The 15,022-nt window shown below is 39.9% G+C and overlaps 1 protein-coding gene and 1 non-coding gene across 19 annotated transcripts in view; one reads left to right on the forward strand and one right to left on the reverse strand.

Moving 5' to 3' along the window:
- Positions 1-15,022, forward strand: part of Magi1 (membrane associated guanylate kinase, WW and PDZ domain containing 1) — a 604,931-nt gene that overhangs the window by 490,412 nt on the left and 99,497 nt on the right. For all 18 annotated transcript variants that reach the window (XM_027428904.2, XM_027428907.2, XM_027428917.2 and 15 more), the window contains exons 4-5: positions 1,765-1,971; positions 10,544-10,745. In XM_027428904.2, the coding sequence (XP_027284705.1) occupies positions 1,765-1,971; positions 10,544-10,745 (409 nt within the window). The remainder of the gene's footprint in view (positions 1-1,764; positions 1,972-10,543; positions 10,746-15,022) is intronic.
- Positions 270-376, reverse strand: LOC113834292. The gene has a single exon (XR_003487598.1). It is a non-coding gene; the product is annotated as a U6 spliceosomal RNA (small nuclear RNA).

Genomic DNA, 15,022 nt, shown 5'->3' on the forward strand with positions numbered 1-15,022 from the left:
ACCTCCCTTAAATTCCAGCCATGACTCCCATTCTGTCTCATTCTCATGACTTGGCTTGTTACTGTTACATATACACACACAAACTGCTAAGTTCATTTAGGGTTGCTCATATGTATATGTGTTTAGAGCTGACCACTTGGAGTTGGAGAAAACCAAATCTCCCTCCTTCAACAGCCATTGGTTGACTGTGGCTGTTTATCTAGAGGTGTGGTTTTGTGAAATTTCCCATCCCCATTGGCATGTCAGCTGGTGTTGTCATTAAGCCACCTTAATATTGCTTAAGTAAATTGTGGCTTCATGTCATCCTTGCACAGCAGCCATGCATATCTTCTCTATATTCTTCCAGTGTTAGTATAAGTGTTGTCAAAGGGAGCACTTGATTAACTTTCCATTATGAAAAATAGGGCATGTGGTTAAAAGTAAACCTTTTTTTTTTTTAAAGTACTGTTTTTCGTTTTGAAAGTTCATTGAACTTATTAGTTAGAATTTAGTAATTATACCAAATTAATATTTTAAAAATATACATATCTAGGACTAGGCACATAGTTGGTAATGTGTTTGTCGCGTAAGTATCAAGACCTGAGTTTAACCTTGTTTAACTTCAGAACCCACATAAAAGAGTATGGTGTACTAGGGTGTGCTTGTAATCTCAGTTCTGGGGAGAAGGACATTGATGGGTAGGGCCTCACTGGTCAGCTAGTCTAGCTAAATCAGCAAACTTCAAGACAAGGAGAGTCCCTGCCTCAAAAATGAATGTGAATGGTGTTTAAGGAAGACACCTAAGGTTGACCACTCTGTTTTATATATGGTACTTGTAGACATGTATGAAAGTACACATACTTTTATGTATGTATATGTATATGCACACATACGAACAAACATGCAAATGAAAATAGAATACACATTTCTAAATATTAAGCTATCTACCTTGCCAGGAATTACTTTGATCCCAGCACTCAAGAGAGAGAGGCAGGTGGATCTCTGTGAATTTGAGACTAGCCTGGTCTACAAAGCAAGTTCCAGGACAGCCAGGACTGTTACACAGAGAAGCTCTGTCTCAAAAAAAAATAAACCTCAGAAAGTATCCAATTCATGTATCATTCATCATTGCATAGCAGATGATAGTGAGACCCATACCAAACATGGGGGAATTGAAGATGGCTGGAAGAGAAGGAAGACCGATTTCCCCCAGGGGGCACCAGTGAAACAGTTTTCTGTTAAAACGTGGCAAGGATTTCTTCCCACCTGCATGACCCCTATAGTCAACCCTGCCATTCAGTTTAAGAGGTGCCACGTGGTGCTTGCTGCCCTTCTTTTACAGAAGTGCCTTGGGTCCCTCATGAAGAGAGACAGAGACCCCGACCTTTGAGGCCTGGGAGGATCTTGGCAGTAATGAATTTTATCTTCTGTGAGACTCACTCTTAATCCTATTCAGCCTTATGCGGTCGCCTATATAAAAAGATGACCAATTGAAATTCAAATGTAATGACAATGAAGCGCCTCTATTCAGCACAGCCACTTTTGTTTTCACTCTAGCTTCTTTGCATCAAAACCATGTGGCTTTCCTTTTCCTTTCTGTAACCCTGTAACTAGCTAGATAGAAAAGATGTCTTTGCTAACCCATTCTGGAAATGAAATACAGAATGTTCTAGCTTTCCAGCTACATTTTTTAATGCTCTAAGAGATTTGGATGTGAGTTCTTGGGGCTGAAAAAAAAAAAAGTCTTCATTTTGAAACATGCAAATGTGTCTCTCCATCACCTAGGAAACTATTATGGGACACCCAAACCTCCCAGCCAGCCAGTCAGTGGGAAAGTGATCACGACGGATGCCTTGCACAGCCTTCAGTCTGGCTCCAAGCAGTCGACCCCTAAGCGAACAAAGTCCTACAATGATATGCAAAATGCTGGCATAGTCCACACAGAGAATGAGGAGGAAGATGATGTACCTGAAATGAACAGTAGCTTTACAGGTAAGAAGAGATTGTGTCCCCTCTGAATGGTTGTGCCAAAGTGGTGACTGGAGTCTTTACAAAAAGGTTCCAACAAGTGTTTGGGTTGTCACGATTCAGACTCTGACCACAGTGTGCTGGGGGAAGAGGGGGTCCTTTCCTTGATCTACCCACCATGCTTGTTCCTACGTGTCTTTGAACTTCACCCAAACTGTTTTTAATGCACTGGGAATAAATATCTGCATAAATGAAAACCTGCTTTCTTTCTCTTAAATACTACAGCATGTTTTTAAAAATTCCTTACTTTGTTGCTTGGTTATTTTCATTTATTATTGGGGGGGGCAGATCATGAGTCATGATCGTGGTTGCTTAGTATGAATTGAAACATGTCATTTGAGGTTATACTGATGAGCTACCAGCATCCTCTTCTCACCTAAGTAAAGACATAATGAAACCATATCAGGATTCAGTTAACTTGTACAAATTTCACTGTATATCCTCTACGGGGAATGGTGGAAAATAAGTATTATAAGGTTCTATAATTCATGTGCCTGCTGCATTACATAGCATGGGTTACTGATATTTGGTCCATATTATGAAGGGATGCTTAAGGACAAGGCCTCTGGGCTATATAAGACCCAGAGGCTGGGGTTCATATTCTTGGTTAGTGAGCATATTTTTCACAGTATGTGGGTTTAATCTGCATGATATAGTTCAAAATGTAATAACTATATAAATGGCTATACAGTTCATATTTACATACATACACAGGACACAGACACACAGCATATATAGATTTGCTAATTGTTATGTGACTTACAAGTCCATCTTGTTTCCTCCATTTTGCCTATATTTATATTTTTCTTTACTGTCTCAGAATTATAGCTATGGATGGCTTATCCATTTTCAGCATATTAGATTATTTTCTTTCTGTATCACCAGACTTTTGTCATTATCTAGTTATACCTAGCCACGGTGAGTGAAAAGGTTGCCTATATGCCTATGTCCTACTGCAGTCACCAAAACCTAATATGATATTCAGGGAAAAGTTGTTAGAATTGAACACCATATATAGCCTCTTTTTCTTCTCAGAGGTTTTGCCATGCCAGACATTCAATTCAGAATCCTAAGAGGTGGCAATAAAATGTTTTGATAATTTTATTATCAACAGTAGTGAAGCTCAACCTTTTTGCAAGAAATACTGAGAAAAGAAGAGTGCTTAGGTGTTGTGGCTTGGCTTGTAGTGGTTTTCCTTTTACATACAATGTGCATAGCCTCATTTGTATGTAAAATGGCTGTATTAGACCACTTCTAATCTTCTCCAAGAATTTGATTCTATGAAAATTTCCATTTTTTTCATTTAGAGTGGAATAGACAGTGGCTGACCTTTATTCACAATATCTAGAAGATATATTTGCCATTCATATGCATACTTTTATTAAATTCCACTGGTTTCATTCCTTGGGGGTATTTCATGTGTTGATCATGGTCTTCTCCAAGATGAAAACAGAGTGTTACCATTTCTTTTAAAAATATCTAATACTTTAATATCTTGGTAGTTCAGGAGATTAAAAATAGCAAATCATGATCTAACTCACAGTGAAGATGAGGTCCCCAAAGAAGATTTAGCAGGCCAGACTCAGTGAAGCAGCTTTGCCAGCACAGTGAGTGGGCCCCAGGAGTAGTCCTGAGGAGTGGAGGCCAGGAGTAGACACAGGGAGTAGACCTCAGGAATAGTCTCCAGGAATAATCCCTAGGATTTAACCCAAGGAGTAGTCTCCTCAAGTATGTAGCACAAATAATAAAAACCCAGAGACAGATATTGGGGTTCAAGCTGAAGATAAGAAAAGCAAAACAGCCAACCACTAAGCACTTCTTACCTATAGCAAGGCTGGGGTGATCCTATCCTCAGTGTGACTGCAGTGTGTGGCCTGTATGGCTGACTAGTGTGGCTAGCTTTGCACTCTGAAGTTCAGGCAAGCTTTGTTTTTTAACTCATAAACACAATGTCACCACCAGGTAAATTCCAGAAGTGGTCTCCCGTAGACTACAGGGGTATTCCCCAAGACTAGACCCCTGGAGATGGCCTCTGGAGTGGGCCCCAGAGTTAGGTCCCAGGAGTGGTCTCCAGGCTAGACCCCAGTAGTGTTTCCCAGCATAAGTTCTCAAAAATAAACCTCATGAGTTGGCCCCATGAGTAGTCTTCAGTAGACCATATACTATGCTCTAAGAGTAGACTCCAAGAGTATCCCTGGAGTGGGCCCCAGATGTGGTCTCCAGGATTTGTTCCCAGGAGTAGTCACCTGAGGGTTCATGTTTCTTTACCTGTCTTTTACATACATGTTAAGAAGATTTCTTGGTAGAAAACAAGTTATTGGTGGGTTTCCTGTTTTTAATTACTATGTTTCTATTGGTAGAAGCTGGGTCTCAAAAAAATCTGATTTCTTTATCACCCTCAGTTGAAATTCTAGCATCTAAGTTCAGCATGTGTTCCCAGATCATCTCTGGTACAGTCAGTCTCATCATTAGTTTATACGCAAAACAGGAAGCCAGATGTGCACTTTAAGTTCCCACACTTAATATCAAAAAGGCAAATAGCATGTACTACAGGAGGATGACCTATTCTGGGAGAATAGCTTAGTGATACAGCACATGCCCAGTGTGCAAGTTTGGGCACGATTCCAGGCATTGCTTCTGGAGATGGAGGTGAGGTATAGTGGAGAAAGCAATTAGAAAGGAAAAGGAGAGGGGAAAGAAGGGAGAGGTAGCTTGATGTGTCTGTGTGATAGAGTAACCTCAGTATGTAAGGAATATGTTGAATGAACACTGATGCTCTGTCATGCACAAACTCAAACTCTTGCTTTCAAATAATTAACACTACTGTGACATGTGTATAGAAGGAGTTGCTTCAAAGCATTTTGCACTGTATACCTCTTTAAGTTGCAGTCCACCAGCTGCTCTGAGTTAATGGCTTCTTGAATAACAATGGCGTGATGAGGTCTTAGCTCTGTGTTAGACTGGCTTTGCTGGAGTTATGTCATTCATATCCAAATGTACAAGTACTATGTGCCCATTAAAAATGGTACTCACCAGGACATTTAAAAATATTATATTGCTGCAGTCCCTTGCTTGGATCGTTTGAAGAAGTTGTACCCCATAATCATGCTGTGTAACATTTGGTGTCCATAGCAGGACAACAGGGGAATAATGGCCACATGCATCCTGAGGGTATAGATAGCCCGTGCTTTCTTTCTGTGATGTAGCAGATGCTCACAATGAACAGGTACTATCCAGAGGACTGTTGGTTAAACACTAGGTAGTGGACAGTCTTCTACAAATGGTCCTTGAATTACAGCACTAAGAGGAGTCAATGAAGGCAAATTTTGTTGTGTGTACTTAATGATGGTAAAATGTACTGTTGTCCAAAGTTCACAGCTATTTAGACAACCCTAAATGTTAAATGGAGAGATGGATCAGTAACTAAGAGTGTTTGCTGCTCAAGATGGAGGAGCTGAGTTCAATCCTAGTTGGGAATAAACACCCACATAAAATTAAGACTTTAAACAGCTCAGATGTTGCCTTAGCTTATGTCTGTCAATTATTTAGAGGACTGTCTGAAAACATGATTTTTGTATGAGCTGAGTCTTCCTCAATGTGGTGCTTTTAAGAAGTCCCTTTAGGCAGGCAATGGTAGCTCTCACCCAATCCATCCTAGAACTCGGGAGGCAGAGGCAGGTGGATCTCTCTGAGTGTGAGGCCAGCCTAGTTTACAAATCTATGACAGCCAGGGATACACAGAGGGAAACCCTCGCTCAAAACAAAACAAAAAGTCCCTTTAAGAAATTACCTCAGTCCTGTTTTTTTTGCAGCAAGTAACCAGGCAAGTAGTTAGTGGTAGTTGGTGGTAGGCTGGGGGTTTCTTGGGCACATGAGAAGTGAAACTTCCAGAGGAATGTCAGAAATGAGTGTGCTGACTACTGTGGCGTCCTTCTACATTCTTGCTAATTATTCAGTTCATATTGATATCTGTTAATAATTTTAAGATGATCCTTCTGTTTTTGTTTGATTTCCTTTTCTGTTTTTCTAGATTTATGTTTATCTGTACTCTTAGATATAAGCTATAAACTGTTGGGTTTTTTCCTTACTCTTTGCTTTCTGGCTCCTGGAGGGGGGCTGCCACCCAGCTCCCAAATAAATCACATGAGGTTTATTTTTACTTATGAATGTCCGGCCTTAGCTTGTTTCTAGCCAGATTTTCTTAACTTAAATTATTCTGTTTATCTTTTGTCTCTGGGTTTTTATCTTTATCCTATATAACTTTCTTTGCATCTTACTCCATGGCTTGCTATGTAACTGGGTGGCTGGCCCCTGGAGTCCTCCTTCTTCTCTTACTCCTAGTTCTCCTCTTCCCTGATTTCTCCTCCTATTTATTCTCTCTGCATGCCAGCCCTGCCTAGCCTTTCTCCTGCCTAGATATTAGCCATTCAACTCTTTATTAGACCAATCAGGTGTTTTAGACAGGCAAAGTAACATGGCTTTGTTTAACAGAGTTAAACCACTGCAACATAAAAGAATGCAACACATCTTTGTATCATTAAACAAATGTTCCACAACATAAACAAATGTAACACATCTTTAACTACAGTAAACTTTTTTTTAACAGACTTAACTCATTCTATTTTTCTGATATAAAATACCTCTGTGATGGCTACAACTGCATCCTAGGTCCTTTGAACAGAGACTCTGGTGTGGGTTTTCACAAGATGGCCAGTGAATTCCTGATAAGGAAACTTGGTGAACACAGTCTCTTTCCAGAGGTCATGGGTCAGGTATCTGGAGGTCTTGAATATAGCATGAAAGGTGGCCTTGGCAAAGCTGCCCAGGGTGGCAGTACAGCCCCTGGTGATGTGTAGCAGTCATCAATACCAGCCATCGGCAGCAGTTTCTTGGGCACAGGAGCAGAGACGATGCCAGTGCCTCTGGGGGCAGGGATAAGTCACACCAACACTATGGCCTATCACCTTGCATGCAACAGTGTGGGGCTTGCCAGTCTTGTTCCCTCCTCCCCCATAGCCTCTCCACACAGGGACAATGGAAAGGTTGGCCAAGATAATGGCCCCTCAGATGGCAGTAGCTACCTCCTTGGAGCACTTAATACCAAGACCAACATGATCATTGTGGGTCCCAAAAGTGATAAAAAGCCTTGCACCTAGTTTGGTGGCCAACCTGAATCTGCGTCTGCACTGGCATGATCTTTAGAACATCATCCTTTAGGGATGAACCCAGGGAAACATCAATAATCTCAGATTTCTTATTTTCCTTTTTTAAAAATTTAAATTAGAGACAATCTTATTTTACATATCAATCCCAGTTCCCTCTCCCTCTCATCCTCCCATGCCACTCACTGACCCCCCCCCCATCCCACCCTAGGGAGAGTGAGGCCTTCCTTGGGGGAATCATCAAAGTCTGTCACATCATTTGAGGCAGGTATTCTGGTTCTCAGATTTCTTAATGGGCAGAGAGAAGAGGTTGATCTCCTCTGAGGACTTGATCTTCATGTCCTTGACCTGGCAGCCCAGCTTTGTGCCTTGCCCTCAGCTTTACCTCCATGAGCTCCATGGCCTCGACCTTAGCCATGACCTTGACCAAAGCCACAGTCTTGACCAGGACCATGGCTCCTAAGACCACTGCCGAATCCTCTGCAAAAGCTGCCACGGCCTCCTAATCCTGGGTCTCTGGGTCCTCCGGGCCTCCAGGCCCTCCCAAGGCACCCATGTCATCTGTCATTTTGTGTTTTCCAAAAGAAAAAGAAGCAAGTTGTAAAACTTAGCTTATATTGCCTTGGGAAAGAAAGTGATTTTGAGGCATTAAGCAGTTGCATAGCCTAAGGACAGCTTTGGTTTCAGACATGACCTTAAAGGCTCTACTGGGAATTTTAGGCAATGTTCACCCTGTTTTGTCTCTGCTTTCCTCTATATACATCTTGCTAAGCCAGCCATGTTAAAAGGACCACATCAAGTGTTAAAAACCTCTGCTTGATTATTCCAGCATCCACAGGCTGCCGGTTACTCCAACAAAATTTCTATACTTGATGTGCTGTTTAGTTTTATTTCAACTTGACACAAGCTAGGGTCGTTTAAAAAGAGGGACTTTCCATTAGGTTTGCTTGTATGCAAGTCTGTAGTGCATTTTCTTGGTCAATGATTGATGTGGGAGGGCCCAGCTCTCTGGGGGCAGGGCCACCCATGGGCAAGTGATTATAAGAAAGCAGGCTTGATAAGCCTTGAGGACTAAGCCAGTTAAGCAGCTTTCCTTTGTGGCCTCTGTTTCAGTTCCTGTCTCTAGGTTCCAGCCTTGAGTTCCTGGCCTGAACTTCTCTCCATGGTAGTAGACCATAGCTGTAAGCTGAAATAAACCATTTCCTCCCCAAGCTGCTTTTGGTCTTGGTGTTTTATCACAGCACTAGAAATGTGACTAGGACATGTGACCTTCATTGCTTAGCCTTGCTACATACACCTGTTTCTGAACCAATGGAAAAGGCAAAAATGATAGACTAACCCTAAATCCAAGACTGTGACTTGGAATCACAAATGGATTTGTGTCTGTTTCTATTTGGACCACCCAGACACAGAATGGCCTCCAAACAGTAGCCTTAATGATGGCACCAAAATAAGAGGAGAGAGATGTTGGCCAGGGAAGCCCTACAGATGGCCTATTCAGTGGTGCTAGGTTGTGGTAGAACTGCTCATCTTGTAGGTTTGGCATTCTGCCATCCACCTTTTGGAGAGCCTTCTCATGTGTTGAGCTTGCTAGCTGTTCATCAGACAGCTTGGGAACCAGTGTTTTTTTTATCCCTTATCCTGCTTTCACTCAGAAATGTCTACAGGGGAGTGACTGTGAGAGACATAAAATGACTATATCTTGATTATTATGTTTTGAAGCCCCATGGAGATTGACATTTAATATCATCCTCCTCTATAAAAAGTCAGCAGGGATGTCAACAGTGCTGTTTATGGGTGTTTTGATGACATCACCCTTGATGTTTCTGGTTAATATGGAGGCAAGGAGCCACATTCACTTAGAGCCTTCTTTTAAGATCCAAGTCAAATCAGTCCACCCACATGATACTGTTCTGGGGTAACTGTCTTGGTTTTCACAGGAACAGTCGCTTTAGCTTCCCAAAGGAGTCTCAGTTCTGACTCACTGCCATAGCTGTCTCTATATTCTAAACTTTTATATTCTTTCCAGCTTAATTTGTCAGTGTTTTTATCTTTGCCAGTATCTATCAAATGTCTTCTAATAACTTATAAAAAAAATCGACAAAAAATGCCACTGAGTCTTGTGTTCAGTTGATCTTTTCCCCCCTCCTGAATCATAAAACCAAGCAATTCAGTGGAATGAGAGTTCACATCAGTTTGAGGAGATTTTGGTATAGAATCCCTAGGGTTTGAGTTGAAAAATTGGTTTCTTCTTTGACATCTTCAAGATAATTGTTCTTGTTTCTTGTCAAGATAACTCTTGCTGTGTTTTGTTGTTTGTGTGGTTCCTTTTGGACTAGAGATTGAACCCAAGGCTCTGCATGTGCCATGCATATGCTCTGCTATTCAGTTATACCCCAGGCTGTGCTAGTCATGTTGATTCTTTCTGTTTACCCAAGTGAAACAGAAGCCATAGTTGATAACCAGCAATTAGGAAAAGATAAGTTCTCCTAAGAATGTAGATGCTGCGATGGGCATTGTTTGCTTCTCTTGACATGATCAAGTGATTTTTGTCTTTGAGTTTGTTTATGTGACATATTACAGTTACTGATTGAACCATCTCTGGAAAGAAACCAACTTGATCATTTCTGAAGGTCTTTTTGATGGGCTCATGAATTTGATTTGCAAGTATTTTATTGAGAATTTTTGCAACTGTGTTCATCAAGGATACACAATATAGAAGTTAAATAATTGTTAAATGTCTAGTTATAAATGAGACATCTATAGCACACTCACCAAGGCTTAGGGAACCTTCCAGATGAAGGAATAGCTGAATTTTTAAGAGCTGAAAAATGGTGAGGAGTGGTGTAGGACCCTAATTTCTGGGCATGACATCACTGTTGCACTCACAGCAGCTGTGATGGCCTGCTCAAGGTTTGTGTAAGATTGAAGAGGAAGCAGCTCATGAGGCCACACACTCCATGATGCTTGACACATTGTCAGGGTTGATTAGAGGATGTAGAGGCATTTTCTTCAGTAGTGTCACCACTGGAAGACATACAGGTTTTTGTAAACACACTGATGAAAAACACATGAGTCGCTAAAGTAAAGTAATAGGAGGGCTAGGTGTGAAGAGAATGGAATTAATGAGAGAGGGGAATAGGAGAGGATATTGGGTTAATATGATCCAAACACATTATATACATGTATGGAAATGACATGATGAAAGCCATTATTATGCATAATTAATATTTGTTTATAAAATCTAGGAGCACAAATGAATGTGGAGAAAGAATGTAGATGCATCGTCATGTCATGTATTTCCCAGGCTTGCAGTGTGTTATTTAACAGCTTTGTGCTTGTTTTTTCTCTCTCCCTTGTGCCTGATGGAGCAGCCGATTCTGGAGACCAGGACGAGCACACTCTCCAAGAAGCAACCCTCCCGCCTGTGAATAGTAGCATCCTCGCCGCTCCCATCACGGACCCTTCTCAGAAGTTCCCTCAGTACCTACCTCTTTCTTCAGAGGATAATTTAGGTCCTCTACCTGAAAACTGGGAGATGGCCTATACCGAAAATGGAGAAGTCTATTTTATAGAGTAAAGTATACCATTTTCTCTACTTGAAAATACTCTTCTCACTCTCTTCCTCCCCTCCCCTTGCTCTAGATATCAGCTAAGTCTAGAGAACTGATCACATAGCAATGTTATTCTCATTATACATGCCTCACATAAAACAGTTTTCATCCTATCATTCTTAATTAATCAGTGTGAAAGGGTTTAGGAAGCATAAGGTCTGTAATTTCTTGAAGAGGTTAGAAAACTGAATCTTGTTATATAAGTATAATAAATAACCATTATGTTTTCCCATTAAATTGGTAAATACTTGCGATATTTTCTTAGCTGATTTCAGTTTTCTTACTACTGGATTTTCAGACTTCTTTATATATTCTGGATGTAATTTATTGATGTTTCTCAAGTGTAATTGTGATTTTTCTTAAGTGTGACCCTTCATTGCTTTTCAAAGTCAAGGGGCTTTTAATTCAACTGCTCTTGTTTGGGTTTTTGTTTTTGTTGTTTTCCTTTGTGGAATCTGTCTTTACTGTGGTAGCAAGAAATCATTGCCTAACTCAAAGTTAAAGATTTTCTGTTATAGTTCTTGAAGAAATTTCATAGTTTTACACCTAATGTTTAGGTGCATGGAACAACACAGGCTAATTTTATTGAATGGGTACAAGATAGGTGAATAGGGATTTGAGAAAATGTAGACATGAAAGGCTTAAAAATGTATGTAATTAAAGTTTTAAACAAATAATATTAGCAGAAATAGAGAAGAAAACTAACATATTCCTATAACTGAAAATCAAATAATCTTCTGTCTCTCCTAACAGTAGCACATGTTTAAACACAGTGTTTAGAACCTGCTGTTGGTGATGTACACCATATTTTATGGATCATAGATGACTGGGGGGAGGGGGCAATTATTCTGTTCAAGCAGCATTACATTGTTCTAATTGTATCCCAATATATAAAAAAATGTAGATAAATGTATTATTTTCATGTAAATGGCCTACCTTTAAGTGAACCAACAAAGGAAAGCATTGCAGAAGAATGTATGAAGCACCTCAACTTTTTAAAATACACCCATGCATCTAAGTGAGGGGTTTGTTTTCTAACCATAGTACACATTTTTGTGGGCTTTTAAATTTCATATATATCATATATTTTATTACTAGAAAGGGAAAATAAAAATTAAAAGTACAATTCTCCTAAGCACATGGGCAGGAAGACCAAAGCTAGAGACTCAGAACAGTCACTTTGAAACTCCACCTGGAAAGAAGTTTGTGAGGCATGAGGATATTGTCCAACAAGAGGGTGGAGACACCCATGGCTTTTGTCTATTTCTTGTTAATAGTGGATGCTTATATCAAGCACAGTAATGGGAGCAGCACAGTGGTGTGCTTTGTTTACTCCACTTCCCCACCTGTGTGTCTGGGAACCTTGCATCCTATTTGAACCTCTTCCATATCTGTAAAAGGAACCTACCCAGTCTTGAGGGTTGGGAAGAGCAGTGTGTAAAGTGCTTGGGTAGATAGTATTTAGCCATCACTGCTTCTCTTATTGCCACATTCATCATTCACAGCTATTGCAGATGTTTTTCAACATTGAGAAAAGAAAGTTGGATATCACCTTTAAGTTCAGACTTTCCTAGTTAGACTTTATAGCACACTGCCTTCAAAATTATGTCCATTAGCAAGAAGTGTGCCTAGCAAAGGAAAGTATAATAGAGGTGTTCCCAATATCAAATAATATATGAGATGCACATTCTTGGAAAAGAATCAACCTATAATGTTGCCAAGGACTGAATTGATACATTGTAGGAAAAGAAATGTCAGTATGCTAACAGTAAATGAAATGCTAACCCACAAACTATGGCTAACTTAAGTATATACTCTGTCCCCTTTGTGTAAGTTAACATAGCTTTTAGGAGGACAGTTTCATTGTCCTTTGTCAAAACATGTGGTTCTGACAAACAAGATGCCAGCTTTCCAGATATTAGTTCAGTGGTATTAACTGTATACTCCATTTGAGGCTGGAGGTGTTCTTTGATGGTAGAGCTCCTGCCTTCTGTATGTGAAGACTAGATTTGATTGCCAGCAATTGAAAAAAACAAAAAGCTCATATATATATATATATATATATATATATATATATATATATATATACACACACACACACACACACACACGGTTTTGTTAGCCTAAATTTTATACACATCCACATACAGATCTAAACTTTCAATGGTATATTCATTCTGAAAAGAACTTAGAGTATCTCGCATTGACTAGCAAGTTAAATTAGAATTAAATAGAGTGCATGTGTGTTTTACAGATTTGGAAAAATCTAAAATACTAGATTGGTTTTACAGTTTTAGGAAAATCTAAAGTATTATAAGCTAACAAGAACATTCAAGATAAAACGTCTACTTAGGAACCTTGTACATTGTGTAGAAAACTGAATTAAGAGGGCTTTGAAAGGAACCAATGCAGCAGGCTGTCTCAAACATGTCTTCAGAGGAGCCAAGGGTAGGTCATTTCTGGAGCTTTCCATTTAATTCATTTATCTTAGGCTTTGAACAAAAGAAACTGGCAACTCAGAAACAACAACAGATAAAGAAACAGATGGTCCTAATGAAAGCCTGGGAATAATTGGTAAAGGAGTGGGAATCCTACAATTCAGACAGCTTTTGGTGAATACTTCCTGTACTCCACACAGCAACACAGAACATGCCAGGGTCCTACTCTTGCCCCCAACAGCCAGTCAAAGGGGGAACCTAGATATCACCCCTGAATAGTCTGATGGGAGCCTAAACCTGCCTGCCAGGGTATTCTCAGATAGACTTGTCACAGAGATGGAATATTGATTGTAGCAAGGCAGAATCAACGCTGCCTGCCCCTTCTCAACCTAAATACTGTGGGACTGTGATCAGAGAGTGTGGTCCTCCTCCCTACCTGGCAGGAGCAAGGTACCGTTTCCCTCCTAGGATGTTGTCCAGGATTTACATCATGGTCCTGTGGTAGAGCCCACAGGTGAAGCTCCTAGTTCGGAGCAGTAGTGAGATTCTTCTATCCCTTCCAAATGTGCTGATATCAGGCAAGGCTTCCTAAATAGTAGTAATGAACATCCCCAAATGGGGGCACAAGTATCTAGTATAACTGAAGATGAGTATCTATAAGGCAAAGAATGAAAGGCAGAAATTTGCCATTATTAATCAAGCTGGTAATCATCACCAATCTTGAAGATTTCTACAAGACACTAAGGGAATGTGGCCACAGATTCATATATAAACATTTAACAAATCACATAAATTGGATCACTAGTATGACATGAGACCTTATAAGGAGCCTTTAGCAATTAGGAAAATGAGCTTATAATTTTAAACTCGTGAAAAAGAAATCTTAGGTCCACATGATTTCCTACTGGAGAACTCTGTCATAGAAGAATGAGCACCATATCTACACAATATTTTAGATACTAGAAGGCAAGGAATATTGTATGATGTTTTTATGGCGATGTTACCCTGATAACGATACAAATGAAGGCTTGCCATGTATGCCATGCCTACAGCACAAGTTCAAACCCTACTACTGAAAAGCCAAAACTAAAGAACAAAAAATGCAAGGACATTACAAATAAAAAGAATGAGAAAGAAAATTTAGTTGCTGTAGTATACCATATTAATAGTCTAAAGAACAAATTCATAACTAACATGCTATAGCTTGGAAACCCCAGCTCTTGGGAGACTATTGAGTTTGCGGCTAACCTGCATTGTGAGATCCTGTCTTAAAAAAAAAATAATACAGGGAGGGAGACAAACACCACACACACACACACACACACACACACACACACACACACACACACACACACACCACATAATCTTAATAACATAAAAAGGAATTTTCAAATTTCTACACTCATAATAAACACATGTCGTAGCTGTCTCAGTGAACAGCTTTATAAGGATGTTGCCACTGATGGTATATAGGTTAAGGTATATTGAATCTAACTATATTCTTCTTTATTGTGACATGAGTATCTGTAGTTATTTCAAACTGAAAGCTTGTGCCTATTAGTTTTTGTCAATGTGACACGAACCTAGACATATTTGGAAGGAAGCAGCATTCCTCCATAGCCCTTATATCAGTTCCTGCCTTGAGTTCCTACCCTGACTTCCATGATTGACTACAAGCTGTAAGGTGAAATAAATCCTGTCTTCCCCCAAATCACTTTTGATCCTCATGTTTTATCACACCAACAGAAAGGTAACTGAGACATAAATTGGAACCAGGAGTCGGGTATTGTGACAGACCAAA

This window comes from Cricetulus griseus, chromosome 8 (assembly GCF_003668045.3).
Source record: "Cricetulus griseus strain 17A/GY chromosome 8, alternate assembly CriGri-PICRH-1.0, whole genome shotgun sequence".
NCBI classification, from domain to species: domain Eukaryota; kingdom Metazoa; phylum Chordata; class Mammalia; order Rodentia; family Cricetidae; genus Cricetulus; species Cricetulus griseus.